The sequence below is a fragment of the Phoca vitulina genome, unplaced genomic scaffold (assembly GCF_004348235.1).
Source record: "Phoca vitulina isolate PV1807 unplaced genomic scaffold, GSC_HSeal_1.0 scaffold10, whole genome shotgun sequence".
Lineage (NCBI taxonomy): Eukaryota > Metazoa > Chordata > Mammalia > Carnivora > Phocidae > Phoca > Phoca vitulina.
This window is the reverse complement of record NW_022589713.1, coordinates 41,709,746-41,735,297: the sequence shown is the minus strand read 5'-3', so window position 1 is coordinate 41,735,297 and position 25,552 is coordinate 41,709,746. Positions and strand designations below refer to the sequence as shown.

Below are 25,552 nucleotides of genomic sequence, written 5' to 3'. Positions count from 1 at the left end.
GTTTGCTGGAATCAGCTCATATGGGCTAATAAGAGCCAATTCGCAGAATTTTCAGGAATTCTGTGACCTGGTGGAGAAACACAGGCATTATTAAAAATGAGATAATATCAATTAATAATATAATAAGTTATATTAGAAAAAAGGTAATAAATACTCAGAACTCATTAATTCCTAATGATTTCACTATATTTTACTGTTATCTGTACTTTTTAAGTTATTTGCATCTATCTAGTAAGTATTATATAATGGTGAGCTGCCGCACATCTCCTGTCAATTCCGTCTTCAGTCAGGTTGGTAGCTTGGAAAAGTGGCCGGGGTGGGAGTATTTACACCACGGGAGTCAGCAAATGCTGCAAATCAGGACTCCCCACTATTTCCGAGAGCTAGTTCTAGTTGTTAGACATTTATCAGCACATCACTGTTGATAACATTATATCCTTGAATCAACAAGGATTCAAGATTGTTACCTAACTTAAAAAAGAAAGTAATTGTGGGGAGAGGGATAGACACGGGAGGATAAAGGGATGATTCTTGGGCACTGAAGAATGAGAAAGAACTTTCTCCACAAGCTCTGCTGAGGTCCCTGCTGAGCCAGAAGTGAACCCTGGGGTTCCTGGGGATCCTAGGGAAGGACTGGGCAGTCAGGGCCCAGGGTTAACGGGGGGAGCTGCGGGCACTGACCGTTTACTAACTATAAACAGTGTGGCTGGGCTGGGGCCTGCGCTCTGGATGTTAGCTGTGGGAACACAGGTGTGGAAATGTGGCCAGAAATTAACATAAAAAAAGAAAAAAAGTTCAAACTGGGTGGAATTGTGCACTAAGTGCAGACTGAGCCAGCCCCCATTTCTGTAGGGATGTCTGTTGGGGCAAAGACACCAACACGAGCCCTTAGATTCACCGACCGGGGTGAGCGGATGAGCCACAGGACAGGATTCAGGCAGCCGCGGGCTGATATGCTGTATTTGGTCCATTACAGGGTTGGTTCACAATGTGTTTTTCAGAAAATTCTTAGACAACATGTAATACTTTGGAGATTTCCCGTAAAAATCCAGCTTCCTTTGACACATTGGATGGTTTAGTAACATTGGGCGTCCATTCCCATATGGCTGAGTAGCTATGCCTGCTTCAGAGGCTGCCATGCCCACCTTTTGGGCGTAGGCCCTACCCCTTATTCTCTATCATCCGCCCACGGCCCCACCCCCAGAACCACGAATGCTACCTGTCAGCCGGGGCGTGTTCATTTCCAGTCAGTGGGCGAGCTGGTCTCCTGAGGTCCTTCCAGCTCCTCTAGTCTGTGTGCACAAAGGCTGCTTTGTGGAAAGAGGAGTGTGGAGCCTAGTGGTCAGCATGGGCTTTGGCCTCAGACAGACCTGGGCTTGAGCCCCCCACTCCCAGACCCCTTCCTGCAGGGTGACACTGAGCAGATTACTTTGCCTCTCGGAGATTCGCTTTTCTTTCATCTAAAATGGGGCTGGACATCCTGACCTCACCCCCTTGGGTCTGACCATTATAATGTGTGGTAGCTTCTAACTGCCAGCACCAGCCTATGTGGGCTTGCTCTGGGTGACATGTGACAGGCTGGGTGCTGGGGAGCTAACGCTGGCCAGGAAGTGTGACCAACCATCCAGGTTGGGAAGGAGGAGTTTCTCAGACCACAGGGCAGGCTGCTTATCTACTTCCAGAAGCAGCCTCCAGTGAGTGATGGGAGCCAGGGTATAAAAGCCCCGGCTCCCTGGCTAGGGTAGCTCTGTGTGTTCTACATGTCTCGCAGAGTCCCTTACCAGGACTGAGCCCTGATTACTCACAGGGGTCATTGCTCACCCTCTGTGTCTCACATCTCTGCTTCCTGCTGTGTTTTTGGATTAGCTCACACACACACACACACACACACACAAACTGCTTTTGCTTGAATCCTTGTCTCAAGGTCTGTCTCTGGAGGAGCCTGGCCTACGTCAGATGATAACACTGACCTTGTGTGGTTTCCGCATGCAAGACTGTTCGTGTCATCAGTGCCCGGAGAGTAGCGCGCGTGCAATAATAAGCAGGCACAGTCCCCAAAACTTTATAGGAATTAACTCATCCAGTCCTCATAGCAACCTTACAAGTGAGATACTATATTTATCCCTATCTTAAAATTGAGAAATTAAAGTCCAGAGAGGTTAAATTACTTGCCCAAGGTCATGGCTGCTGGACCGGAGACAGAGCCTGCACGGTCTGACTCCGGAGCTCACCGTCTTAATCACAGAGTTCCTATTCAGCTGGTCATGACTGAGTCAGGAAAAGGGGACTCTTGCAGGGATGCCTTGGAGCCTTGAGATCGGAGGCACCTCCTTGCAAAGCCCCAGTCCAGCTGATGTGCACACAGCAGTTTTCTGTTCTACACAGAGCCCCCTCTGTCCATCTCCCAGAGCTGCTGTGTGGACCCTTCCTCGGACGCCAAGCCCTGTTGTGGGGATGGAAGCCGCAGCAGCCAAGGCACACGCAGGTTGGGTGTGCGGTCAGATGCTACTTGACTGGCCTTGTGCCACCTCTTCCTTGGTTTGCTGAACACCAGTCAAGTCAAACACCCCTGTCTGGCTGATGCTGCCTTCCTAGAAGCCGCTAGCAAGTCAGAGAGAGGCGAGGCTTCAGGATGTGGGTTTCCCCGCACAGGAGCCCGAGGTGCCTTCTGACCGGGAACTGAGTACACACTCCATCTACAGCCCACTCTGTGGTGTGCTTGCTCGTTTGTTTTGTGTTATCCAATAGAAACCCTGGCTTTTTCGTGGTTGTGTATCACAAATATCATTTCCCCAACACAAAATACACAAGCACCGCACACATACACATTCCTTGTACTCCCCACAAATCATACCCTATGCTTTGCAAATCCCATCTAACATTTTGTATTAGTTAGTGATTGCTGAAATGCTAACAAACCTCTCCAAATTTCAATGGTTTAAAATGCCAGCTCGTTATTTCTTGCTCCAGGGTCTCTGGCTCGGTTGGACTCAACTGAGCTTAGCTCCAAGCTGTGGTTTGGGTTCAGGTCTGCTTGGTTTCTCATTCTGGAACTCAGGCTGAAGGGGCAGCAGTACCTGGGCAAACTCTTCTCATGGGAAATGGAGAAGCCCCAAAAACTCAACCAAACTGCTAAAGCACATTTAAGTCCTCTACCAATGTCACTTCTGCTAGTATTCCATTGGCTAAAGCAAGTCAATGTCAGGGAAGGGAGTACCGTCTGCTCAGACTAGAAGGGGGAGAGGAGCAAATATATGTTGGACAATGATGAAATCATTTACATACACCCAAACACACACATTGCACACTTATACGTGAACCTTCTGTGCCCGCATATGCCATAGCCACGCACACACGCATACCATGCCCCTGAACCATACACCCTCACGTACTCCAAATGATGCCCACACACTGCTGTGGGCAAGTGGGAGCTCAATCCTGCTGAGATCATTGAGGGGGTGCGTAGAACACAGACCACAGTTGTCTCACCTGAGGACCAAAGCTGGGTTATTTGCCCACTAGCTCCCAGCTGGCAGTGGCTGAGACTGCTCGTGAGAGCATTGACCTCGTGGCACTTGTAGCCCGGCCTGTGGGCTGGCCAGCCAAACCAGATCCTTCCGCCAGAGAGGGGCTACGGCAGAGACCTGCAGCACTTGTTGTGGAAAGCCATTGGTATGTACAGGAATAGTGGGTGCCAGGGGAGTAGGGGTGGGGTACGAACGGCATCTGCAACTCCTAACGAATTTAGTCAAGAGCAAGTTTTGGCAGGCCAGTAGGACGAGGACGGTGCTCTCGGTTAATAAACTGGTTTCTCTACGAAAAGATAAAGTACTAATTGTGAGTAGGTACCATCCCACCCAATCTAGGCTGCGTCATAGGAAGAAGTAGGACCAAGAGAGGGTCCACCACTTCTGAATAGATCAGTGAGAAGCTGGTTCTACTCAGGTGGACAAAATGGGTGGGAGAGTGTGTATGTGTGTTTGTTGAGTGGGGCTCACAACACTCTGCTCAATGTCGGGGGCCACCTGCAACCAGAGTTGCATCCACTCTGGTAAAAGGTAGAAAGTCCTTCTCCTCCTGGGACGGTGATGGAGGCACAGCCAAGCCATGGTCAGGAGGAGCTAATGACCACCACATTCACTGTGAGCCAAATCCAGCCTGAGAGGAGTTGGGCCTGGGACCCAAAGGGGCCTTCGACCCAGAGGCCAGAGTGAGGGCAGGAAGTGCTGGGGGCTTGGGCACATTGCTATTTTTTCTCTTTTAAAGGGGTCTCTTTTCTCATACTGTGCTTCCTCTTAGAGGGCGTGTGATTAGCTAGATGGTGGGTGAGATGTGGAGAATTCAGACAGACTGGGAGCTGGTAATGTTGGCTCATGAAAGTCTTTCTGCAACTTCTGCTTGTGAAGGGCCTTCACATCCCTGAGTCGAGATCCCAGGAAGCTTCACCTGCCACCATCCTGGTCCAGGTCATCATCTTTTCTCACCTGGACTAACACAACAGCCTCCTGATGTGTCTCCCTGCCTCCACTTGTGTCCCCTCCAATCCAGTCTCCTTACAGAAGACTTCCCCAGGCAGACCCTGAGTCCAGGATTCCGGTGAGGTTGTTTATCTGGGGGACAATCTCAGGAAACAGCTGAAGGGAGGTGGGAAGTGAGATGGGGGGGCAGGCAGCCAATAAAGGACATGATATCAAGGCAGGTCACCACGTGGCTGACTGGGGCTTAGTTCCACAGGAAAATTTCTGAGAAAAGATATAAAATACATGCTCAGAATTAGCCTATTTGTAGCCAAATATCCCATCAATCTTTGGTTGAGGGCTGCTCCTGGAGGGATGGATCTCCTGAATTTGGAAAGCCCCCAGACAAAGCCATATAGCAGCTGGAAGTTGGAGGGTGAGCTCCAAGGTTCATACAGAACTGTTCAGACACAGAGTGCACACTTCTATGATCATAAATCAGATCGTGTCACACTTCCCCATTAAAATAAGGTAAGGCCTTCCCAGTGCCCTCAATATCAGGTTCTTCAAGGGCCCATGTTCCTTTTTTTTTTTTTTTTTTTTTAAGAGCCCATGTTCTTCTAAGACCTTCAAGGATCTGTCCCTAGTCCCATCTCTTGGCACCTGGCCTTGGTCAGTTTCTAAACACACCCAGCTCCTTCCGGTGCAGGGCCTCTTGCTTGGACTTGCTTCTGACTCCTCCTCCCCAGGCTTCAGCTCTCCTGACCACCCCTCATTGTTATTCTCTTTCTCTTTCATGGCATCCTGTTTAGTCCCTTTCTGATTCCCAGCACAGTATATGATATTTTATTTATTTATGTATTTATCATATGTCTCTGTTTTGTTCATCACCACATCCTCAGCACCTAGCACAGAGCCAAGCTCTTGGTTCAGTCCTAGATAAGCACTTGTTGAATGAATGAATGAATGAATGAGCGATGAATGAACTTCCAGGGTCTCTGTATGATATCCTGTCCAGATGTTGCTGTGTTTTGCTTCCTCGAACACCACTTCTTCCTCTCAATTGAAAAGAATCCCAAGGCTTTCTATAGGCCTTTCTTATAGGGTCCAGAATAGAATCATAGAGGTGGAAAAAAACATTTGCCCTGCTCCTGCATTCTGGCTGTCAATTAACTTACACTTCCAGGACAGATGACAATGTCCTTGACCACTGTTTCAGCACTTTTCAAATGTTAATGCCTAACAGCCCTTGGAGGAAGAAAATATTCTTAGCTTCATTCTACAGATGGGGAAACTGAGGTTTAAAAGAGCTAAGGAACTTGCCCACAGTCACAGCCTCATTTCATCCAGTGCAGTCTGGCCACAGAGTGCATGCTCTTGCCCTCTTTGCTGTACCTAACTGGTCCTAGAAAAAGTATTTATTGAGTCTTTTCTGGATGGGACTGGCCCATTTCCTTCCCAAGGAGCCTGTTCTCAGTTATTTGTGATCCTGCGTACATTCCTTATTTTGAGTCCAAATCTATGGCTTCAATTCATGTGTATCTCGTCTGGTTTAGTCTTCCTGGGACATCAGGTGTTCTGTCAGTTAGAGAGGATCTCAGATCTGTGTTCACTGCCGACCTTTCAGGCTTCCAACCAGAGACATGACGTATCAGGGTAGCTACGATTTATGAAGTGCCTACACCTGTCCGGCAATGTCCGACCCAAAACACACACATGAACTCATTTAAGTCCTACAACAGGCCTAAGATATGGGAGCTGTGTTCCTCCCCATTTCACAGATGGTGCAGCTAACTATGGAGGACTGAAACACATGCCTGGACAAGGGTGTTTAAAGGGTGACATTGAGTATCTTTACATATATTTTAAAGCAGGACCTTGATCAGGGTGAGGTATGAGGAACAGACTTCTAAGATGATCCCCACAGTTCCCATCCTGCTGGCATTAACCCCTGCCCTTGAGTATGAGTGAGACCTGCAAATACGATGGCCTAGTACTCCAATGATTAGGTTACCAATCATTTAACTTTGAGTTGATCAAAGGGAAGATTATCCTGGATGGGTCTGACCTAATCAGGGGAGTCTTTCAAAAGAGATGAAGTATCTAAAGAATTTCCTGCTGGCTTCAGAAAGCAAACAGCCATGCTATGAACTACCTGGTGGAAGGGGAGGCCTCTAGGAGGATCCTGAGATCCCCCGGGACCTAGTCATACAACCACAAGGAATGGTTTCTGCCAACAACCTGAAGGAGCTTAGGGGATGACCCTGACTTACAATGAGACGCGGCCCCTGGCCAACACCTGGAGTTCAACCTGGTGAGACCCTGAGTGGAGAACCCGGCAAAAATATGATGGACTCCTGACCCACAGAAACTGTGACATAATAAATGGGTTCTTTGAAGCCACTAAGCCCCTGGTCATTTGCAATGCAGCAATAGAAAACAAATTTATGAGCCCAAGGTGCAAACATTTTAAGGAGGTGTAGCGCCTGTCTTGCATGACCTGGACAGTGAGCACCTCCCTGTTTCTTCAGCCCCACCCTAGTCCTGTCTCTGTTCGGATTCTTTTAACTTGTTTTTTCTTTGTCTGTCCATAGTCTTTGCTCATTTTCTTTTGGGTTGTTGGTCTTTTTCTTAATGATTTCAAGAGCTTTTTACAGGTGAAGGCAATTAGTTTTTCGTTTGACTGTATTGTAATATTTCAGGTTTGGTTGTCATTAAACTTTGTTTATAGTTTTTCTGCTATGCAGAAATTTTAAAAATGTTATGTTGTTAAAATTATCAAGCTTTTCTTTTATGACTTCTAGGTTAGTATACGTTTTAAAAGGCCATCCTCACTTCAAGGTTATTTTTAAAAGTCTCCCATATGTTTTCATCTATCTTTGATCCATCTGGAAGGTGTTTTGGAGCAAGAGATAAGATGCAAAACAACGATTTTCTTTTTCAGATGGCAACCCACATGTCTCAACACATTTGTTGAATAATCAACCTTTTCCCCAATCTGAAATGTTGCCTTTCCCATATAGCTCGTTTCCATATGTATGTTGGTCTATTTCTGGACTCTTTTCTGTCCCAGTAAAGGTTTTGCCTATTTATAGGCCAGAATCACAGTTTTAATTGCTGTGCTTTATATTTTATGTTGATAACCAGTAGGGCTTGGTCTTCCTCATTGCTCTTTCTTAGAATTTTCCTGATAGTCTTGCATACTATTCTCGTAAGAAATTTAGAGTCAGCTTGTCACTCCTTCTTCCCAAGTCCTTTTGGGATTTTAATTGGGATCAAATTAAATTTGTGTGGACTATAGAGAGAATTTACACCCTAAAATATGAAGTCATTCTAGCCAAGAATCGGATATTGTTGGTTCGCAACCCACTCTGGACCTTCTCAGGTGTAATCTGAAACTGGCCCCTATAAGGGGAGGGCAGTGAGAGACCAAAGAAAGAGGCAGACCACTCCAGGTTGGTAGGAGGGAGGTTTAATAAACAAAGAGAACTTATATATAGGAGGCTTGTCTTGTCTTGGGCCGCCGCAAGACAGTGGATCTCTGCACCCACCTCCCAAACTTAGAAGTTTATATAGAGGCCTTAACTGGGTTCAGTCACGTATACCGTGCAGATGTTCTCATCACCACATCACCATCTCCAGGCTGTGACCTTGGGGCAGCCTCTGGGAGCAGGAAAGGCAAACGGAACCCACATTCCAAGGATCACGGAGGGGGCAAGTGGCCTCCAAGTGCCCGGGTCCCGCTCATCTTCCTGTGGCCATTGAAAATGGGATCTTTTCATCCATTATATGTTCTGGCCAGTAGCCTCCAGTCTGCATGAAGGCTATTATTTCTGTGTATTAATGTGGTTACTGGCCGCACAATAACTTTGTATTGCTTCTAACAGTTGCTCAGTTTATCCTCTGGGTTTTCCGAGTATACCAGCATTTCACCTGTAATGAATGCACTTTGTCTTCTCATTGCCTCTCACCTCATTACATTTGCTGACTGCTCCAGGGCAGTGGAAAATATTAATGGGCTGAGGGACACGAGTTGTTGCTCCAGATTTGGGACAGTTTCTGCTGCTTCACCATTACACATCATACTAGTTTTTGACTGAAGATATAATGAGGAACTATTCATTATTCTTGCTGTATTAAGAATTTCTATTGTCAGCAATGGATGCAAAATTTTATCAAATTCCTTTCAAGTATCCATGGAAGAAGTAGCAGTATTTCCCCTCTGATGTATTATGTGGGGACTCCTGTGGAAGGTGTTCTAACGGTGACTCAGCCTAGCTTTCTCGGTTGGAAACTTTTGCTGTGGTGAATTTATCTTTTCATGGCTGTGGTTTTCGTGTTGATGTTAAAATTTTAGACCAATCTACAGATGTGTTTTTAGATAAGATCTAGTTCTTCTCAGTGCATCTCCTCAAAGCCCATTAGCCAGTCTATTCACCCGCATCCTAAGCTGGTGCCACAACTTCTAGGCCCAGGCTTGGGGCAGATGCAGCGTCTAGACCCTTGCCCTCTATGGAGAGAGATGCTGCCACCCTGTGGCAGTCTGATCACCAGGCAGGGAGTCGGCCCTGCCGAGAGCCACCCCTTCCACCCAGAAAGACCCAGGCCTGTGATTGCTCCCAGCTTGGGAGAAGGTCCCTGAACGGGGGGTATGGGCCACCAGGGACAGCAAGCGGCCCTTCTAGAATCCACCAGACCCAGACCAGGCACGGGGTGAGGAACCTGTCTTGGCCCAGGAGCCTGATGGGTCAGTTAGGGGACTCTGGCCACCCTTCCTACCCTGTGCTGGCTCCCCCCAGGCCTCCCCTGTCCCACAGCTGGACCTGCTGTCCCTCCTTGGCAGACTGCAGTGTCTTATCTCACCCAGATGTCCTGTGTGGGGGCCACAAATCCAGGCCTCCCCCTGGATACTTCCGGTGTGGGCATCTTGCGCAGGGAGGTAGGGTTAAATGATCACAGTCCCTGTGCTGTCAGCCAGCCACGCACTCCATTCACTCATTCTTTCACTCAGAAAAACCTCAGCTAAGTCTCTGGTTGTGCTAAGCAAGTGCGGGGTGCCGGGGACCAGACTGAACCATGTCTGCATCTTTGCCAGCAGGGACCTTGGAAGCTCTGGCGCCACAGAACACGTGCCGGCCACACCGCCCCTCTCACCGGTCAGAGCCGGACTGCTCGGCTTTGGGTCTTGGCACCACGCTTCCTTGCCGTGGGATCTTCAGCACACGGGAAGGAAGCCCCTGGGACTCAGTTTCCACATCTTTGAAGTGGGGATAGTAATGGTATTTACCTCTTGGCTACCGGGAGGGAGTAAACGGGTTGTCGTGTGTAAAGCACCGAGTGGGCTTTACAACGCTGTAAGTAAAAGTGAACAAAAACTTCAGTCCACAGCATGAGCATGCAATGTTGCTGGGTGGGTCAGAAAAGCAAAACTGCTAAGGTCTATCATTTTTTCTTGGTAACTGCTCATTTTTCAAAAAGGGGGAAAAAAATCAAATCCTGAAGGAATGTGGGAATGAAACTTAATCTTGGTCTTGTTTGGCTGCTAGAAATTGAATTTCTCTTCGGTGGAAGAAAAATAACCAGACGGTGTGGCAAAATAATCAAACTGGCAACCGGGCCTGGCCAGGCCCTTCCTGTTAAACATTCAAATGGGTATAGAGTCTGAGAAGCCAGGAATATTGGACGGGCCAGTATTCCTTGTGGCTTCCTCTGGAAGTAGATGCTGCTACAAATTGAGATCTGCCCAGAATGGCTGGGAGACGGGGTCGGGAAGGGTTTGGCAGGAGGAAGGGGGCGTGGCTGGCTGGGCGTCAGGTGTCACCTGAAATCCAGAGCAGTTACTGTGGCAGTCTTGCCGGAACTGCCCTGGCATTTACTCTCCCGGCCAAAGAGAATCCAGCAGGTGATGTCTGTTGCATGGATCTGTCCAGAAACTGGATGTACCCACAAGAAGAGCATGCCTACCCTGTTGTAACACTTCCCATATTTCAGACTCTGGTTCTCTGGCCTGTAGCACTGGGTGAGGCTGGGGCTTCCTGGTGTGTGTGGGGGTGGAGGAACCCCTGAGATTCCTGGAGGTCTTTGGGCCTGTCGCTTCCAGGGCAGACACCACAGAAGGCTCTTCCGCAAAAACTACCCCCTGCTTCACAGGTATCATTACCCCATGTGGGCCTCAGGGCAGTCCCACGGGAGGGGAGTATCGCTGCCCCATTTTGTTGACGAGAAAACTGAGGGGTATAGAGGTTAAATAACTTCCTCAGGTCATATAGTTAGGACATAGTGGAGGGGGGCATGGTACAGGCCTCAAGTGGGTTTAAGACCAGTTGGAAGCCTGGGAGGTCTCTGGAGGCAAGCTGCAGGGCTCTATCCTCAGCCCTGTCCTGGTCAACGCTTTTATTAGTAGCCTGAGTGAGGACATTGCAGGTAAAGTAGACTTTCACACAGAGCCCTGATTTGATTCACCTTCTGCCCATTCCTGGGTCCAGGGATCAGTGCATCACCATCCTCCACTGGGCACTCCCGGTCCAGGGATGTGTATGACCTGATTTGGTCCAGTCAGGCTAAAGGGAAGGTGCTTGGAGGAGAGGTTCCTTTCCCCTCTGTCTGTCTCTCTGTCTCTATTTCTCTCGTTCATCCTCTCCTTCTCTCTGGACCTGAACATACCCACAGCGGCCACCTGCAGGCTTCTAGAGACAACACTGGGATGTTAACATCGTGGGTGGTGAGTGGAGAGCAGAAAGAAACCCGAGTCCTTATCATGACAATAAGGAGCTGCTAAATCTCCAGCCTGCCCTATCTTGGGACTTGCTGCCACAGATGATCTTAATTTTCCTTATGGTTGAAACCGTTTTGAATCAGGTTTTTCTGTTACTTGTGACTGTTGTTATCCAAAGCCCAGGCAGCCAAAGCAGTGATGGTCCACGTCAGGGGTCTTGTAAATGGGCTCACTTCATGCACAGGGTGATGGTTTTGGCCACCCTGGCCAAGTTGGACTGGTCCTCTGGGCTTTGTGCATTGGTCTCAGTAGCGCCTGCGGGTGTCTTTGGCCCACCGCCCCCGGAAATACTACCTAATGTGGCCTCACAGAATTGCCCTCAGCCTGTTTGGGGTGATTGGTCTATGCCCGATGTGCTTCTCCGTGTTGAACTATTGCAAAACAGAACGTGTTTTGAGACAGTAGTTGGGGGGACTGTTTAACACTCTCATTCCTGGACGTCTAGTTTTGTGACATTGATTGAACCATAGCTTTTTTCTTGTTTGTGTTGGAGGAGATCAATTCTGTATATCTTCAGAACATATGTGAGTTTTCCTACAAAGGGATATGGAAATGGAGCAAGACCTTTGGCCGGCGCTGAGCTGGGCTGAGTGGACTGGGGCGTGGCTTTAATGAGTACTGCATCCTGGAGGTGACAGATCGTCCCCCTCGCCCCATTTGTGGAGGGGGGTGGCTGTGCCAGTGGGCAGAGGGAGGCAGGATGGTGGTGCTGGCTCTGGCTGGTCACCACAGCGACCACAGAAGAGAGACGTGGACCATCCAAACACCACCACGGCCGCGGCTGCATTGTTGTCATGGAGGATGACGGGCCCTGTGTCTTCTCATTCTTCCCCTTCCTCCTTCATAGTTTTGAAAGCTCTTCTCTAGCCTTAATTAGCAAGGGTGAAACCAAATTAATTAATCTCATGAAGAGTAATGATGGAGACCTCATTTGACCTCTGTAACTGGCTCCCCTTTCCTGGTCTTCGGGGAGGCAGGGCAGGATAACACAGAGAGCTGGCCTTCGAGCCAGACAGACCTTGGCTCGAATCCCAGCTATATTACTTTTACATGTACGACCTTGCGTATGTCTGGGGTCAGTGTCCCCATGTGTAAAATGGGATCATAGCATCTCCCTTGCATAGCTGCAGTGAGGAGTGCATGAGCTAGGGAGGATGGCAGTGGTCATGGTGGTGGTCATCTGAGTGATGTTTTGTTTTGACACCAATTCTCCACCACCAACTGGGTTTCCCACAATTCAATTCAGTTCTGACACTGTCTACCTGGAGTCAATGTCAGATCCCACACAAGTTAAGGAGCTCAGTCCTACAACACTGTCCCACTTCAGATACCAGTCAAAAGTCCTGGGCTACCCACACTTCTGACCAACTGGCTATAAATTGAGGGTTCTCACGACCCCCTCCTCAGGTTGGATAATTTGCTAGAATGGCTCAACAGAGCTCAGGAAAACACTTTACTTACATTTACAGGTTTATTATAAAGGATACAAATGAATGTCCTGATGAAGAGGTATATTGGGTGAGGTCCAGAAGGACCCCAAGCACAGGAGCTTACGTCCCTGTGGAGCTGGGATACGCTACCCTCCTGACCATGGATGTGTTCACCAACCCAGAAGGGCTCCAAATCTCATTGTTCGAGTTTTTATAACCCAATCTCCAGCTCACCTACCCTTCCTGGAGGTTGGAAGGCGGGGCTAAAAGTTCCTATCCTCTCTTCCCTTGTCTTTCTGGTGCCCAGTCCCCATTCTGAAGTTATCTAGGCTCCCCTGCATCATCTCATTAGCATAAACACGGATGTGGTCCAAGGGGCTCATTAGGATCACTCAGGAAAGTCCAAAGGTTTGGGGAGCTCTGTGCCAGGATCAGGGCACAGAGACCAAATATATTTCTCATCATACCACATCATGTATGTCTGAGAGACAGACAGTCATTGCTTTACAATCAGATTAAAACGATCGCTGCTGTAAGCCCGTGGCTGTTCTGCATCCTCACCACCACCACGGGGGAGGGAGGGGCCCAGATCCCGCCAGAGCTGAACCGCGTGGTAGAGCAGAATCACAGCAGGTTCCCGAGGACTGAGAGAGGAAGCAGACCCTTTCTTTCTGTGGGGTTCATCACCAGCTTGGTGCCATCTGGCTTCCTGCTTCCCTCTCCCTGACTCTCACTCACCTCCACCCTGACTCTCTTCCCTCTGTTCCCTGGACAGTTGCCCCAACCACAGTATGTTACCTGGAGCTGATTTCTAGATTCCCAGGCTGGCACCTGCCTCTCCAGTGGTGTTCCCAGGCTTCCTAAATTAGACTAGCCATTCTGCAAAGGTGGGGTCTGGGTCTCCATTCTGGGTCTTCCACACACTGGGCTTTTTCAGTAAGTGAATTACCTTTGCATCCTGAGAGTTAGCACCTGTGTGATTCATCCTCCTCCTTGGGGGGGGGGGAGGGGGGTCCCTGAGTCCTCCCTCTCCTGTGACCCTGACACCACCTGGGGATTTAAGATGACTCAAACCCCAGGTCCCACAACCCAGGAGGATCTGGAAACCTTCCTAGGATTTGGGCAAATCCCAGGCAGCTGACGGCTGCTTCACATGCCTTGATTTGCCCCACACCAAACCTGAACTCAAAGCTCAGCCCCTTCTCCCAAGGCCAGCAAGCATTTCACAAGGGTGGCCACTTCTGCCCGAGGATGGAGGGGTCACGGAGGGCACATCTCACACCCTCAGCCTCCCGCTGCTCCCTGCTTCACTTCTCTCTTCCTCTCCTCTCTCTCCTCCCCCTCCCACAGCAACAAACGGACTTTTCCTCTTGTCCCAAGCAAAGCAAGTCCTCCCATACCCAGACCTCTGGAGATCTCACCTTCTGTCATTAGCACTCCTCCAGGTATTGTATCAAACCAAATTTCCTTCCTACGAGGAGAAAGGGTACATCTCCTCCAGCTCGCCCACCCTGTGACAGGCACTCCCCACTGCCCCCAACCTCACCCTATCTCTCCTCCACTTCCTAGCACATCCCAACCTTTTCCACACCACCTCCCCCTTCACCTATCCCTTTCCTGCCTTTCTCCCTACAGCAAGACCCTCCCTCTCCCACCCCAGAGGACTCTGCCACTTCTGTGTTTAGGCCTCTCCGTTCTGGATCTCTTTGCATTTGCTGCCCTCACGTAGGTCAGGGCTGGGGCGGATCCATGCTTCTATTTAATTCCTGACTTGCAGGCGGCAACTCCTTCCTTCGGAAGAAAGCTACTGGAAGCAGGTGAGTGGGATATGTTGTTATGAGAACCCTATGACCCTCTAAAATGTCATGTATGGGAGCTACATGTGTGTATGTAGGGGGTGGGAGGCAGAGCTCCTCGGAATTGACCCCACACCACGCTTGAGAATTCCCCTCCGGTGGAAACCGAGCCCGGGGGGGGGGGGGGGGCGCCCTCCTCCCGCCCTGACTTCGATCCTGGCCTCGCCATGGGGTTGGAAGAGCTATCTGGAGGGTCATTAAATCACGTTTGGCTCCCAAGAGGGGAGGAATCCTTGCTGTAGCATTGGCTGCTTAAAGAACAAGTGGAGTCCAGTGTGGATTTCCGCTGCTAGACAGATGCTCAGCACCGGGAGGCCCAGTGGCCTCAGGCCAGAGTTCGGGGCAGGGCCACAGGGGAAGCCGAGGGTACCGGTGGAAATCCAGGCTGGCCTGAGGTGTGAGCCAGCAGCTCCGGGGGTGCAGGGCGAGCTGGCTGCAGGAGCAGAGCAGAAGCTCCCTCACAACGGGCCGACCAGCACCCACAGCCACGGAGGTCTGCCCCCAGCACGACCACCGCCCCCCCCCCCACCGGGGCCAGGCCGCCTGAGTGCTGGGCCTGGGGGAGGCAGGCCCGGAGCCGCACCCCTCACAGCCTGGGTGTCCTCGCAGGTACATGACCGCCTAGACCGCTCCTGCTGTGGCTTTGAGCCCGAGCCATCGGACCCCTGCGTGGAAGAGAGGCTCCGAGAGAAATGCCGCAACCCCGGCGAGCTGCGGCTGGTCCACATCCTGGTATGTCCGCTGTCACCTGTCACCTGTCACCCAGACTGTGGCCTTCCTGCCGGAGTTGCAGAGATCACGGGACACGGGCGGTTCCCGGCCCTGCTCTTTTTAGCAGCAGGAGCCTTTGGCTGGATAATGTTTCCAGGAAGCCACCATACATAAAACTGACCCCGGTGGGGCTTTGCCAGTGTGGTTGAGGTGGGACCACTCCACTGTCCCCTTGAGGGGTCTACAGGGAACCCCGAGGGCACCCGGAAGCAGGTGTGACATCTGTGTGTCTAGGGAGCTGCCCCCACCCTGCCAGCCAACGTGGGGACTGTGGCCTGGAACGGGCCGGGCGGTGGCAGTGACAGGGCTCCCTCCTATAGGATAGCCCACGGGCTGGTGCTGATCCGAGGGACACTGGGCTGTGCAAAGTAGAGCCCAGGCTGGGAAGTGATGAGCCGAGGCCATCAGAGACAGGGACAAGGGGCCACCCTCGGGAAGGGCTACTGTATCTTCTCCCCCAGTGACCCTAATGTCCTGGACGCCTTCCCCTGGCCAGTTGCTTGTGGAGGGTAGCATGGTGCCCCGGGCTGAGCGTCAGGCAGGCCACACCAGCCCGGAGGCCAGGGCTGCCTCATGAAGCCGCTGGGTGGTAGGAAATCTCCATCTCCTGTCCTCAGAGCCTACTCCCCTCTTCCCTGGTAAAAGGCAGTCACCCCGGGGAGAGGTAAGGCTTTTATATCTATCATTCACCCCTGGGGGCAGCTATTTCACAGATCCCTTAGGACAGCAGTTTTTGGAGGGAGGAGTCAGTAGGCATCAAGAAATAGATGGTCCCTGATATGGGTGGTGGGCAGAGAAAGAGAGAGGGAAAGCTAGGGTCCTGGAGGCAAAAGTTCGTAAGTTAAGCCAGGGTGATGGAGAGAATTATGGGAAAATACCATGGAATCCTGGAGAATATATAGGAATGGGGTGCACAGGGGTGGGAGTAGGGAGCGGAAGACACGGACTCTCATTCCCAGCCACACCACATCATGGGACTGTCAGCTCAGGGCCCCCCAAGCCCCTTAACCCTGACAGAATCCATGGGTGCCAGCTAGGCTCAACCTTCCCCACCTCTGTCCCTGTCCATCTTCTTCCCTGAGGTCCGGAGCAGTGATCCATCCCATCTGGTCTACATCGATAATGCCGGCAACCTTCAGCATCCTGAGGACAAGCTGAACTTCCGGCTGCTGGAGGGCATCGCTGGGTGAGGGTCAGCGGGATTGGATGGAGGTTTGGAGACTGAGGCCCGATAGCCCTGCTGTAGACCGTGTGACCTTGACTCATGCTCCCGAGCAGTCCGCAGCCTGAGACAAAAGCTGCTGGATCTGAGCCCCGGGAGGAGGTGGGGAGCTGGGGGACGCAGCCAGCAGGCACCCCCAATATCCAGAGGGCCTCCTGGCCCTGCAGAGCACTGGCAGCCTGCTAGGGTCTGGGAAGGCTAACCCTTCCCTTGCCCCAGAGGAGGAGCCAGCCAGGGGAGCCTGCCTGCCCTGCTCACTCATGGCAGGCGGCTCGGCCTTCTTAGGGCTCTTCCTGGCATTTCACCTGGGATAGCAGAGCTGATTCCAGCAGCTTCTCTGTGGGATGGGGGACCCCTCCAGAAGCCCCGTCCCGTCTGCTTTTGCAGGAGAGTAGGTGGGAGGGTTCTCTGATAACGAGCCAGCAGGCGGGCCCCGGGCACTCAGCAGGACGACTGTGCCAGGTCTGCCAGCCGTGCAATTGCTGGCCATCTGGCTTTACCCGTCCCGGACATTTTCTGAGATCACTTTTGCTTTTCCCTTCTGTCCTGGGGCCCGGGGGACCTGCCTCCAGGTTTCCTGAGTCTGCCCTGCAGGTTCTTGCCTCAGGGTGTCTGCAGAACATGCTGCTCAAGTCCCTGTGGATGGACCCCGTGTTCTGGGAGAGTCAGGGCGGGAGACAGGGACTGAAGCGGGTGCTCCGGACCCTGGAGCGGCGAGGCCAGGTGCTGCTGGAGCACGTCCGCAAGCACAACCTCACCCTCTTCAGGGAGGAGGCCTCGTGAGCTGCCTCGCTGGCGGGGCACTCCCGGCACCACCTGACCAGGTGAGCACCCATCCTGGTGGCCACAGTCTCTCGGGTTCCCCCAACTTGAAGACAAACGGGAAAAGCCAGAAGAAACCAGAGGATACTGTGGATGTCCCAGATGTCCCACCTTCTTGGGACAGTGAAGGTGGTGGTGGGTGGTGGGTTTTCCATCTTAACCACCCTCCTTTCTGCCTTTTCAGTTCTGGCTGTTTACTCCCTTCCACCAATAAATATATTCAACAATGTTCTATGAACCGCTCCAGATACTATGAAGTTGTGCATCCCACACGCACATGTGGAGTGGACGTGTGTGTGTGTGTGTGTGTGTGTGTGTGGTTCCCCCCAGAGACACCAAGCCAGAAGCCTGTCAGTAGGCAAGCCCCCAAGCTTCCAGCAAGCACTTGTGTGCCCTGATGTGAACAGGTCCACTCAGCACAGAAAGGTGGACGCATCAACAGTGTGTGGCCCCGCCCAGCTTGCCCAGCGCACGTCGACCACCCAGGGCGCGGGAGGCCAGGGCCCAGCGCTCTGCTCAGAGCACTCGGCAAAGACCAGTCTCCAGCAAGCCCAGCTCTGCGCACGTCCTCAGAACTCCCGGGTTGACCGCCCCCCTTCCTGGGCTGCTCCTCAGCCCCAAGTGGCTCCAGCGGGGGGCGCAGGCCTCTCACGGGGCTGTTCCTCAACAGGTATCCCTCCCCGCTCTCCCTTCTGCCTCAGAAGGCCTTTTGAAATGTAGGGACCCTTAAGATTTTATCTACTTGGGTTTTCAGAGGACTGGACTTGAACAAAGGAGCTCTGGGTTCAGATCTGGCCCGGGCCACTGCGTGGTCAGCAGATGACACAGGTTTATTGAGCACCCGCCGTAATGACACTTCCTGAGCGACAACTGTGCACCAGGCACTGTGACAGTGGTTTGCATGGATCAAAGCATGTACCCTCACTGCACCCCGATGGGCACGTGTGATTATTAGCATCTCCAGTGTACAGATGAGGCCCAGAGGGGTTAAGGAACTTGTTCAAGGGTATCCAGCTCGTAGGCGGAGGGGTCAGAATTCAAGCCCAGGCAGGAGTTGTCTTGAGCATGTCTTGAGCCTGGGACCCCCACGAAAGGGCTCCCACTGTCCTCCGCGGTCACTCGGACAGCTTCTCCTCCTCTAGTCCCTTTGGATTCAGAGCTGATGATGAGGCAGGGCCGATTCCCTGGAGTGTGGAGCTGCACACTTTGACCGCGGCCACGCACAGTCACATGCATCTGGCTCCCTGCCCATTGCTCTTTGCTCGTGAAAGTCAGCTCAGTCTCTGAACTGGGTCTTTCCTACGAACTTGAAACTTCAGCCACTTTCTATCCTTTTCAAAGAACACTCTCAGCCACAGGGTGCGCCGCTTGCCCTCTGCCTCCCCCAGCCATTGCCTCTGGAATGAGAAGGATGTGCCCAGCAAAGCAAACAGCTGGGGATGGTGAATCAGGACCTTCCCATCAACATGAAGAGGCTTTGGGGGGGGAGGTGCGGCAAGAGCTGTGAGGGGTCTGCGGTGCGGGGGCTGCTCACCTGCATGCCAGTCCTTCAGAAAGCGGCCGGCCACAGGGTCTGGTAAGGCCAGCACAGTCGCCAGCCACCATGCTGCCTGACTCGCCTCACCCCAGGCCCCACCGTGTTTCTTTGTACTTCGTTCCAAAAGGGCTGCTGCAAAGAAAATGATGGTGCTTCCAAAGGGGAGCGGCTGCTGATAGTAACAGTGGTTCACAGCTCTCTAGATGCAACTGCAACCATCCCCAAGCTCTGAAAATCGAAAGCCTTTTCCTACCTTCGGGGCCAAAACTCATGTCCCACTCAGCTCGAATATTCATACGGTTCAGTGCCGAAATGCCAATGCGTTCGGTGATTGGGTGTAACCCCAGACCCCGCTGAGAGTGTAGCGTTACACATGGTAGAGGTAACTTATTACCTTTCTATATCTGAAGAATTCAGAATTCGGAATGACTTCTGGCCTCCAGGGTTTGGTTATGGGATTCCAGACCTGTGATAACTTACTACAAACCAGGCATGGCGCTAAGGGCTTTAGGTGATTTCATGAATGCCTTACCATCCCGGCTGCACTATCCTCACTCTACAGATGAAGAACCTCGGCTGGGGAGGGAGCGCCTTGCCCGAGGCCGCACAGGTGGGACGGCAGAGTCTGCCCCTGAACCTGGGGAGCACCACCTGGCATGAAGTGAATACAGACGATGGCCCACACCGTGCCAAGAGCGGAACCATGTTCCTCATCGCAAACCTTCGGAATAACTCCAGGAGGTGGGCGTCACCGCTCCCATTTGACAGAACAGGAAACAGAGGCACAGAGAGGTTGAGTCACTTGCCCAAGGTCACAGAGCAGGTAACTGCTGGAGCTGGGATTTGAACCCAGGCCTGTTTAACTCCAGAGCCCCTGCCCCCACCGCTATAGCATCCTTCCTTCTTACCTTCATTCATTCACTCATGCAGATTTTCCACGCAGAATATAGAATTTGGAAGCAATCCATGTGTGCGGCATGCTTTGGTGGCCACGTGTCCCAGATGTTTGGAGACACATGTCGTCTGGCTATCAGAGCGTGTGTCCTGGCGTTCTGTTGGTGAGCAAGGTCCCTGTAGCTGAGGATACAGGAAGCGTGAGGGCAGCAATGTGGGCAAGAGGGGCTCACAGGAGCTCTGACTGAGTGTGTCAGGGGGCAGCACAAGATGTGGGAGGTGAGACCTCTGTGAACGTTGCCAGACCGTTTCCCCTCAGCCAGGGCCTTCAGATGAGTGGGCGGGCCTCCCCTGAACCCCTGAGGCTCACCCACAAGCTCAGGCGAGACACTTCCCACACTCCCTACTCCTGGCCCACCTGGGGTTCTGGTTAGCATGGCTGGGGGACGCCTGTTTGCGGAGTGGGTCTAGTGGGGCATTTGGGTATTATAGGGGCTGGAGGCCTTTGGGGCAAGAGGTGGGGTAACCTCTGCCACCCTGGCCTTGTCCAACCGACGACAGAAGAGTCACTGAGCCTCCAAGGAAGCGGACCAGAGCGGAAGGCATCTCGAGGTAGAAAGTCGGGTTCCACACAGTCCACACCACAGCAGAGGCTGGATTCAGTTGCTGTCGGAAAACAGCATGGGGCGGGGGGTGGGGGCGTGCATTCGTCTGGGGACTTGGCAGGTGACAGGCTAGGGCATGCCAGACTGCAGGTGCACCCAGGGAGGCCTTGGGGGGAGGAGGCAGCATCCAGCAAGGAGACGCAGACACGGACGCCCAGGGAACTGAGCCGAAGAGGCGGTGGGCTTTGAGGGCAGGGGTGCGGGGAGCTGGGAGGGGCTTGGCCTCCAAGATGAGCCAGGCTTACCTGTCAGTGGGGAAGGTAGCACACGCGAGGTGCGATCTGAGGAAGGCTCCTTCTGTTAGTGTCTACAGTTCCACTGCAGGACGTAGCTCCCACGTGATTTCGGGGGAGCGTCTGGTTTTCTGAGGGGCGCCTGCCAGGAGAAGCACATCCCACCCCGAGGGCAGGCAGAGGCGGGGTGAGCTCTGGAGGGTTCCTAGTGCAGGCCGTGGAGGGAAGTACAGGTCAAGGGCACCTCACGGTGCGAGGCCCAGGAGACAAGATAAATGAAGTAAGTCACTTAAAGCTGATGGGTGTGAGAATATGGATTTTTGTCAAGTTTCTTGTGTGCATGTCTTCCCAGCGGAGGATCATTTGCCAGAGGACCATTTCTACCGCAGACCCTGCATAACGCCAAGCAGCAAGGTCTCACCTGCACGTGTCTGGGTGAGCGACACTGAGCATGACCAGGGAGGCTAGTGCATAAGGCAGATCCTGCAGCGATTGCTTCTTGCACATCCGACTGCCTTGTCCTCATGACAGCCGCCTTCATTGGAAACACACGCACTCACACGTGGGGCGGTGGGACCCCAGGCACCTCGCTGACTTTTGTGCTGGGAAGGACTGGAGGCATTCCTTCTCTGCCCTGCACACTTGGAAGCTCTGTCACCACACAAAGACACATCTAGTCCTAGTGGGTGACACGGTGCACGTGGGATTGGGACTGGGTCGTCCGACCTCCGCCCGCCCACCCTAGGAAGGCTTCCTGCAGGGCCCAGGCCCAGAAGCTGCGCATGCCATTACCCAGACTCCCTCGCGGGGCCCAGCCAGGCTCAGGATGCAAATTGGATTCCACGATTTGGATGCACTCAGGGGTCGGTTGGAAGGAGAGAGGTGGAGAATGTGGTGCACCTCTCAGCTATTTCCGGTCACCAGCTCTGTGATGGTTGACGTGGTTGTGACAGTGTGGCAGGAGCTGGGATAGTGACCCTGGCATCGTGAGCCTGGGACCCTAACTCGGCTTCTGGCTCCTGGACCCCTAGCTCCAGTAGGAGCCTCCGTAGCCGGGCAGTTCTCAGAACTGCTCCTCAGGGCCCAGCCCGGAGCCCACGCCTCTCATCCTCCCAAGGATTTTTAACTTTTCATTTTGACATAATTATGAATTCACAGTACTTGCAAAGACAGTACTGGGAGGTCCTGTGTACCCTTCATCCAGTTTCACCCAGTGGTTGCATCTTCCGTAATTACGTAATTATGGTACAGTTCCAAAACCACAGACTTGACATTGGCATACTGTGCGTCATTTTAGCACCTGTGGATTCATTAACCACCACGGCAATCGAGATACGGAACTGCCCCAGCACCGCAAAGATCTCCTTCCTGCAACCCCTCCCGCCACACCCAGCCCTTCACTCTCTCCCACCCTCATCCCCGGCAGCCGCACATCTGGTCTCCATCTCTACAATTTTTGTCATTTTGAGAACGATATCTAAATGGAATAGCACAGCATGTAAACTTTTGAGAGTGGCTTTCTTCACTCAGCATAATGCCTCTGAGCTCCAGCCAAATTGTTGTTTTTACCAATAGTCTGTTCCTTTTTTATTACTGTTCCTTTTTATTCGTTAGCATCCCATGGTACAGAGAGACCACAGTTTGTTTACAAGTCACCCCCTAAAGGACATCTGGGTCATTTCTCGTTTTCGGCTAATATAATTAAAGCCGCTCTGAACATTCTCGTACTTGTTTTTGTGTGAACAGAATATATTCTTTTTTTCTGGGGCAAATGCCCAGGAGTGCAATTTCATGGTAATATGTTTAATTTCTTAAGAAACTGCCAAACTACTCCCAGGCTACTGTTTTACATTCTTCTCAGCAATGCATATGAGAGATCCAGTTTCCCTGCATCTTTTTAGACATTTGGTATCGTTCCTATTTCTTATTGTAGCTGAGGCAGGAGTGAGGCATTCCTCCCACCAGCGCCTCTGCATTTCCACTTGGAAAATGGGAATATGGGGGGATTATTAACCTCATGGTTATACAACAAACCTTCCTCGCCTCACATTTTCCATTAGTTGGAAAAAGGCAGTGTTCCCAAATATGGCGTGAGATTGCCAAAAACTTGTTATATGAAATTCAGGTTTGAGTGTTTTGTATTTTGTTTGCTAAACCTTAGCAATCCTAGAAAAAGGCTGGCCTACCTGAACCTGGGAAGTCTGATAGTACAACATTCCGAAAGAGAGTATTGGATTATTTCCCTAGATGCAAGCTCCCAGGAAGCAACTACATCTTTTTGTGCTTTTTATTCCCCAAACAGAACAGAATCGTCTCAAATTCTAAATTAGCTGGGTGGCTTCGTGAGGTTTTCTCTGAGAAATGAAACTCCTTTTTGTAAGGGCCCTGGGGTCCCAGAGCCAGCGTGACTCCTGAAGGTAAACCCCACAGTGCCTTTCCACATGTGGATGCAGCCCTGGGCTCTGCCTCTGGCGCTGACCAGGGGGACCTGGCCAGGCTGTCACCGTCTTCAACACTGGGCTGGGAGAGCATGGGGCCACACCCCTGTAGAGAGGAACAGCGGCATGCCACTTCCTCCCTCCCCCCTCCCCCATGTCTGAGGAGGACTATTTGCAGACCTGACACTGCCCTCCCGTGCTGGAGGGTAGGGGCCCAGACGAAGGGGCCCTCCATCAGCTCTGGGGTACACGCTGTTTGCACAGAGCCTGGCACCTGGAGGGCCTGACCACAGGGGGCGGCCGAGCGGGGCGGACAGAGGCTACACAGTCGGGGGCTGAGGAACAGCTCTGAGGGGTTTGCTTTGGGCTGGGGGGGGTCCATGTGTGCTCCATTTCCAGGCCTCGCACGAGCCTGCTGCCACCCCACCTACGGCCAGTGAGGTGACCTCAGAGCTGACTCATGGGGCGCAGAGGGAGCCACTTGCTATTGGGATGGGCTTCTGTCGGAGGAGCCCCCCCGGGCACCCCAGCTCCCAGCTCCCAGGCTCTCCTGCCCTACCATTCTTTGATGGTGCTGTGTTAGGACGCAAATTTAAAACGAACAGTATCACCAGATGTGAATACCCTTAATGTTAAAAGCAGCTCTTATAACTCCCCTATAATAACAAAAAAACAAGCCTGCTAAAATTCCAAAGCTTAAAAAACTGCAAATACGGCAATGATGGAAATAATCTACACCTTGCAGGGATGTGGGGTACAAAGAAGTATGTATGAGTGAAACCCACAGAATCTACACTGAAGATCGTGCACTTCACGAGAAATGAACTAAACATCAATAAAAGAGACATGATGACAACAAAAAGCAGCAGCAAGAGAAGAAACACGCAGTGCTGTCAAAGGGCCTGCGGATCCAGGCTCCCGCCCCTTAACAAACGCTGTGACCTGGGGAAAGGGTATCAATTTCTTTGTGAGTCCATGCAGTGGAATGTTCTACAGTCAACCAGATTCTTGTTTTCAAAGAATAACTTTCAGTGACACGGTAAAGCGTTTCTATTATAATGTTAAGAGGAAAAAACAAAAAGAACCAGGACAGTTTCACAGGATTACAAATTTGCAAAAAGCAATTTGGACATAGGCAGAAATCCATTGTTTGATGGAATGCATGAACCATTCACGGAGTGCCTCGGCATCATGATCCACACACATAAACACCCACCCTGGGCCTCTAGCCGGTGGGCGACCCCTTGTGGGAGCAGAGTACCTTCCAGAACACAACAGGGTGGCAGAGCTGGGGTTTGGGGGATGCGGCGGGCCTAATGACCAGGGAGCTGGAGGAGACACACACAGTTTTCCAGAAGAGTTGCCCCTTGAGCCGAGCTTTTGTTTCTGTTTAATTGAAGTATAGAGTGAAGTATATAAAGTGCACTGATCTCAAATGGTCGCTGTGCAACCACCAGCCAGATCAAGACATTCCTAACCTCCCGAGTTCCCTCGTGTCCAGCCCAGGCTCGACCCTTCTCAGGAGCCATTCTGACTTCTCCCGCCATAGATTGGTTTTCTTGTTCTAGCACTTCATGGAAATGGAATCATACAGTACGTACTCTGTCACTCAGCATATACTCAACACTCTGTGAGACTGACACTGTTGTATGTACCCATATTTCATTCTTTTTTAAAAAATTGTTGTGTCCTGGGGCACCTGGGTGGCTCAGCTGGTTAAGCATCTGACTCCTGATTTTGGCTCAGGTTGTGATCTCAGGGTCATGAGACTGAGCCCTGAGTTGGGCTCTGTGCTCAGCATGGAGTCTGCTTGGGATTCTTTCTCCCTCCCCTCTGCCTCCCTCCCTCCATTCATGCTCTCTAAATAAATAAAATCTTTTTTAAAAATTGTGTCCTTTGCATGAATACACCTGTTGGTGGAAATTTGGGTTGTTTAGTTTCTGGCCATCTAGAGCTGTATTTTATACGTCTTTTCGATACCATTGGCACTCCTTTCTCTTGGGTCTGTATTTAGCAGTGGAATTGCTGAGACAGGGTAGCTATGTGTTCAGCCTTAGCAGAAACCACCAAGTGGTTTCCAAGTAGTTTTACCCTCACCCCTCAGAGTCTGAGACTTTCAGCTCAACTGAATCTTTATGTGTGCATCAATGTGGTCGTCCGAGAAGGTGGCCGATGGAGGATACAGTTAGGGACAAAGATATTCTGGGTAAAAGGAAGGTCATGGAGGTACCCGGTGATCATGAAAACGTGCCACTCAGATCTCCTGCTCTGAATCCACCACCGACAGGCACCGAAGTCATTCTCCCCCAGCCGCCCTCGGCCAGGGACCAGCTACTCATCTAACAGACCACTTGGAGCTACAGCCTGAGGCTCTCCCTCCTGGACCCCCTTTCCTGCTCTCCTTTCCAGGAGTCAGACTTGGAACAGGGTCCCTTCTCCAAGGGCAAATCTG

At 51.8% G+C, this 25,552-nt stretch overlaps 1 protein-coding gene across 2 annotated transcripts in view; it reads left to right on the top strand.

Annotated features, from left to right (window-relative positions):
* Window positions 1-17,595, top strand: part of GASK1A (golgi associated kinase 1A) — a 33,440-nt gene extending 15,845 nt beyond the window's left edge. The window contains exons 3-5 of one of the 2 annotated variants that reach the window (XM_032408865.1): window positions 15,128-15,250; window positions 16,372-16,475; window positions 17,084-17,595. In XM_032408865.1, coding sequence (XP_032264756.1) covers window positions 15,128-15,250; window positions 16,372-16,475; window positions 17,084-17,294 — 438 coding nt within the window. In that variant the 3' untranslated portion in view covers window positions 17,295-17,595. Of the gene's footprint in view, window positions 1-159; window positions 14,108-14,391; window positions 14,480-15,127; window positions 16,476-17,083 lie in introns of those variants that run through there. The other variant, XR_004300105.1, reaches the window with a different exon arrangement.
* Window positions 17,596-25,552: the final 7,957 nt, after the last annotated feature.